Source organism: Ichthyophthirius multifiliis (genome assembly GCF_000220395.1).
Source record: "Ichthyophthirius multifiliis unplaced genomic scaffold scaff_1120509249880, whole genome shotgun sequence".
Lineage (NCBI taxonomy): Eukaryota > Ciliophora > Oligohymenophorea > Hymenostomatida > Ichthyophthirius > Ichthyophthirius multifiliis.
Window position 1 is genome coordinate 1 of NW_004087201.1, and position 6,052 is coordinate 6,052.

Sequence of the window (6,052 nt, forward strand, 5' to 3'; positions counted from 1 at the left end):
AATATATATATATAAATATATAAATTTATATTTATATATTTATATATAATGTATTCATTTAATAATATTTATTAAATACTCATAAATTTTTTATTTTTATTTTTTTCCATCTATAATATAATATTTAAATTTTATTGAAATATAGAGATTAAATAATATATATTTTTTTTTTTTATTAAAAATATATTATATAATTATAAAACTTGAATATATTTAGAGAAAACTTATATTTTAATTTTTTTTTATTATATATTTAAATAATTTCGTAACTATTAACATTTTTTTAGATTTTTTTGATTATAACATATAATATTTTATTATATTGTTCTTATTTAGTATATATATAATAATGTATTTTTCTAAAAAAAAATTTTTTTTAATTTAATAAAATTAATATAATTTTTTATTTTATGATAATTTTTAAATAAAAAAATTGGTATCGATATGTTATTTTTGTAATGATTCAACTTTTAATCTAAATAAAGTAATTGATACAAAAATAAAAATTTAAAACTTCATTCTAATATACTATGAAATATATTTTTATCAATAAGCTATATTAATATTTTTATGTCTATCCTTTATGTTTATTACTTAAATAAATGTCTTTTATTTGCATTTATCTTTGTTTTGATTTTCGAGAATTATTATTAAATGGACAGTATTTTTTTTTCAATTTAATTTTCTGTCTAAATATAATAATATTAATATATTATAATTTTTATTTATTATGAATCACATATTAAAATACATATATAAATATTAATATCATTATAAATTATATAAAACTAGTTTTTTTAAAAGCTTAAATAAGTCTTTTTATTTATTTGTATTAATGTAATTTTACTCAACCATTTTAAACTTTTATTTGTTTTATTATAATAATTGAAATTTAATTTAAATTTTTATAATTATATATATATATATTTTTTTTTGTAAATTTTGTTTTTAAATGTTTTTTTCAATATCATTAAAAAAATATATTTTTATATGATTTATTTGAATATTTTCATTTTATAAATATTATTTTTTAAATTTTAAATAGTAAATAGTTTATTTATTTCTTAAGTTTTATTTCTCAATGGCTAGGTTATAGTGCCTATAGATAATAAATTTTAATTTTTAATATAGCATTTGATGTTATATTTTATTACAATATATAATTATATTTTTAAAAATGTATTATATATGGTAATATTTATTATACACTTATTTAATAATGCTTTAATTAATTAAATTGAAATTAATAGTAATAAAAATATATAAAATATTTAATTTTTAAACTTAATACTTTATCAATTTTTTATAAAAAAAATATTAATTATTTAAGAAAAATTTTTTAATAATAATTAAAAAAATTGGTAAATAAATAAATTATTTTATTTGAATAAATAAATATAAAATATATAGGTTAAAAATAAAATAAAATTTTTAAATAAAAAATAATTAAAATTAAATTATTTTATTTAATTATTTTATATTATTAATATTGAAAAAAATATTTAATTATGTATGTATTTTTTTTAATTATTTAATAAGTAATTATATAATGTTACAAAAATATGTGATAAATAAATTAATTTTATTAATTATTTTTTACCATATAAATCAAAATAAGCATAAATAATTTAAATTAACATTTTTATACTTCTTTGCAACATAAAATAAATGCCATTTAAATATAATTACATAAAAAAAAAAAAATCCAAAATAATATATTTAAACGAAGAAATATTTTTTTTTCGCAAAATTAAAAAAAACTACAAAGCAATTATAAAAAATTTATAATAAGCGATAATATTAAAAAAACCATATAATTTAAAATCTAATGATCTTAAAATTAGCATCTAATTTTAAAAAGCTAATAATATGAATTTGTAATATACAGACTAAATAAAAAAAAAAAAAATGATTTAAATAATTATAAATTAATTATAATTAAAAATTGTTTATGTAAAATATTATAAATAAAAGACATAAAAATTAAAATTGAGTAAAAAATAAAAAAATTCAAATAGAAAAAGAAGAAAAATAACTTGAAAATAAATGAATTTGATAGCGAAAACCGTAGTCATAAAAAATTAAAAATGAAATAGAAAATTAATAAAAAGAAAATGTATATTAAGGCTAAATAATTAATATAAAATCAGAAAATATATATTTTTAAAAATAAAAGAAAGAAAATTTAGAGTTATTGAGTAATAGAAAAAAATTGATAATATATATGTTTTATTAATAATATTTGCAAAGAAAAAATTACATTAGAAAATTAAATATAATATTTATAATTATAAATAAAAAATAATTAATTAGAAAAATAAATTATAATTTAATAAACAAATAAATTTTAAATGAAAAAATTTCTACATTAAAATAACTAAATTGAATATGTTTTCAGTTTTTTTCAAAAATAAAGAATTACTTAAGATTAAATATATGACTGATATTAAGGATTATGTATGTAAATTTAAACAATAATTTAGATATAAATATTTGTTAAATTTTATTATAAAATAAAAAGAAACCAAAGATAAATGTAAATAATAAAAAAAAAATATCTTAATAAAAATTAGATAAAAAAATAAAAAAAATGCATACTAAAAAATATAAGTTATATTTTTTAATTAAATAAAAAATAAAATATTATATTTAATAAAATAATATTTGCATACAAATAATTAAATAAATTATTAAACAATCAAATAAAAGAATTACATTTAAAAAATAATAACTATCAATAAATACGAAAAAATATATTTGTTAATTAATAACTTTAATAAAAATAACATAATATGAATTATATATATATTTTTTTTTTTATTAAAAGATAAAGAAAACCATAGTCAATCAGAAATATTAGAATTAGATAAGGCCATAATTTAATTAATATCTTCTTATTCAACTTTTTTATGTTCTTCTTTATTCTCATTTTGATTTTTAGATTTATCGTTATTATTATTTTTTGTCAAAATATTAATTTGCATTAAATTCATATTTTCTTAAACTGGTTTTTTTATTTAATTATTAATTTCTTAACTACTTTTAATATTAACTTTAAAATTAGTTAATTATTGTATACTATTCTATCTTTAAGCTTTATTGTTTTTTACATTATAATCAAAAATTTCAAGTTTTTACATTTTAATAGCATCGATATGATTATATTTATTTTAATGATTTCTTTGATATTACAACAAAGCTTATTTATTCAATTCTTGCCTGCAAAAAGGACAATTTTATTATTTATTTAGCCAATCTTATAAGCAATTGCTATGAAACAAATGCTTACAAATAGTGATTCTAATATTGTTTATCCAAATTAAAAATCTTCCAAACATATAGAACATTAGACATTTTTGCAATATTATTATACTTTTATATCAAAAACTAAATTCGGCATAAATTAATCTAAATCATCTTAACTTAAAAATTATTTTTAAGGCCTTTAATTTTAAACTCTTGAACCCATATTATTATTATAATTATTTACTCCCACTTAATTTACTTTTATATTTAAAAAATTTATATATATAATTATATATTATTTAAAAAGGTATCTTAAGTCTAACTTAGTTAAAATTTACGTCTTTTTATTACAAATAAAATAATGTAAATTAAAAATAAAAATGCAATGGCACCTAAAATAATATAAATGATAACATAATTGAATGAATTTTCATTTTTATTTTCAATAATGCCATCATTTGTATTAATATCTAAATTTAAAATGCTATTATCAATATTCACTATAGCTAAAATAATTCTAAAAGGAAAAATATTTTTCAAATCAGCCGAAACTTTTTATTTATCAAATTTAAAAAATAATTCATATAAGTCGTTTTGGGAATATTTAGATTAATAAAATAATTCTTCTTAAATTAATTTTGGTAAATATGAATTTCTTTCCACATCTTGTATACTAAAAATAGTATCCCATTTTGTATTACCGGACATTTTAATATATATTAAACCATCTAATTCATTTAAATTGCCAATATGAATATAAAAATAATAAGGTTAAGTTCTTTTTTTAATATTTTTAAAACTTTATTCGGTTTCTTTATTTTTATTAAAAAAAAATTAATTTTTTATTATATATTAAGGAAAAATAGCATATATATATATATATATATTTATATTTATATATATATAAATATATATATATATATATATATATATAATTATTTTTTTTACTTATTTATATTTCATATGCTTATTTTGAACAATCTTAATCAATAAAATCTCTTTCGCAATCACAAATTGTCTAATCTTATATTAAACTACAAATTCCTTATCCTTTTATTTTATTGCAATAATTTAAGCATTCGGGTATTCTCTATATTTTAAAACTAAAGTCAATATTGTATTATAATCTTAGACTAAATTGACTAAAATGTTTTATTTATAACATAAAAAAAATTCTATTTTGTCCATCATTTTATAAATTTTTAAATTAATTACTGTTTATCTGTAAATATAAATCTGTTTTTTTAGAATAAAAACCATTAAAATCTACAAAATAATCTTATCTGAATAAATTTATATATAATTGTTAATCATCTAAATCAATTTAAGATGGAGATTAGTTTAAGCATCCTACAAGTAAAAATGATGGTAATTCGAAAATTGAAATATCTTCATTTAAATGATAAATATTATTAAACCTTATTGAAATTTTTAAATAATAAAATACATTTAAATCAGATATGATTGGAGAGTAAAAATATATTTTTTTAAACAAATCAAAAGTTTTAGAAAGTTTTGAAAATTATGATAATAAAATAGGATTATCGATATCTAAGCCTTCTTATTATAATTATCTTTATAAACTTAAATTATTAATTAATATTAATGTAAAAAGAAAAATTTAGATTTTAAAATTCATTTTTTTTTATTTAAATAAATGTTTATTATTAAAAAGAAATAGATTATAAATATTAAAAAAAAATTATATTATTATATATATTTATGTTTCAAAAAAAAAAAAAAACATAATATATATAATTTAAATTAAATTAATTTTTAATTATTTTATATTATATAAATTTAGTTTTTAATTTTAAGTTATATATTGATTTTTTGATAAATTTTTTATTAATATAAAATTTTATAAACATAAATTATTTTATAATTTATAAAATTAAATAAAAATAATAATAATAAAAATTAAAAATTAAAAATAAATATATATAAAAATATATATATATATATATATATAAATTTATAAATATTTATATTTTTTTATTTATATTTGTATAAATAATATTTTTTTTAATTTTTATTTTGTAATACATAATTAAATTATTCACAAATTATTATAATTTTTATATAATAATTTTTCTATTTTTTTTTCTTTATATATTCCTATATTTAATAATTTTTTTTTTACTTTAACATTTCCTTAATTTTTTTTTTTAGTTTTTTTTTCTATATTTTATTTTATAATATTTTTTTTTATATAATTGCGTATTTGACTTTTATTTTTGATTATTCATTTTTACTTTTAATCTTTATTATCAATTTTAAATTATATACCTAATTTTAATTTTTTTAATATTTCTTACATATTTTTTTTTAATTTATATCTAATGAATATATTAGTTATTTTTTAAATTTTCTTTATTATTATTTACTTCATTAGTTTTTTTATTATTTTATATTATTATAAAATATTTATTCATTTAATTTATTAATAAATAAAGTAGAATTATTATATTTAATTGAAAAAATACAATAACATTATAAAATTATTAAAGAATTTTATTAAATAATTCAAAAATATTTTATATTATATAATTTTCATATTAAAAAAATATCTATTAAGAAATTTATATATAATATATTAAAAATTATATGGATATAAATTTTAATTTGAATAAATATATTATATATAGATTTAATTTACAAAAATATATATAATAATATATATAAAAATATATAAAATATATAAAAATATATAAAAATATAAATATATATATATATATATATATATATATTTATTTATTTATATTATTTTAATGTATATTTTTATATTTTTTTTCTTTAATTTTTT

At 11.7% G+C, this 6,052-nt stretch overlaps 1 protein-coding gene across 1 annotated transcript, besides 13 other annotated features; it reads right to left on the reverse strand. All coding sequences in view use genetic code 6, as the record gives it.

The window, feature by feature from the left end:
* Window positions 1-739: 739 nt before the first annotated feature.
* Window positions 740-779: a microsatellite.
* Window positions 780-3,782: 3,003 nt separating this feature from the next.
* On the reverse strand, window positions 3,783-4,798 carry IMG5_039960 (hypothetical protein; the record flags this gene model as incomplete). Its single annotated transcript, XM_004038932.1, has 2 exons — window positions 4,195-4,798; window positions 3,783-4,058 (listed from the first exon to the last, which is right to left on the reverse strand). Exons 1-2 carry the CDS (start codon window positions 4,693-4,695, stop codon window positions 3,783-3,785), a joined length of 777 nt encoding a protein of 258 aa, XP_004038980.1. The 5' UTR covers window positions 4,696-4,798.
* Window positions 4,114-4,180: a microsatellite.
* A 284-nt stretch (window positions 4,799-5,082) lies between the features above and the next one.
* Window positions 5,083-5,131: a microsatellite.
* Window positions 5,083-5,154: a microsatellite.
* Window positions 5,145-5,208: a microsatellite.
* Window positions 5,180-5,226: a microsatellite.
* Window positions 5,184-5,237: a microsatellite.
* Window positions 5,223-5,284: a microsatellite.
* A 145-nt stretch (window positions 5,285-5,429) lies between these two features.
* Window positions 5,430-5,459: a microsatellite.
* A 9-nt stretch (window positions 5,460-5,468) lies between these two features.
* Window positions 5,469-5,525: a microsatellite.
* Window positions 5,526-5,739: 214 nt separating this feature from the next.
* Window positions 5,740-5,788: a microsatellite.
* A 118-nt stretch (window positions 5,789-5,906) lies between these two features.
* Window positions 5,907-5,995: a microsatellite.
* Window positions 5,910-6,010: a microsatellite.
* The last annotated feature ends 42 nt before the right edge of the window (window positions 6,011-6,052 follow it).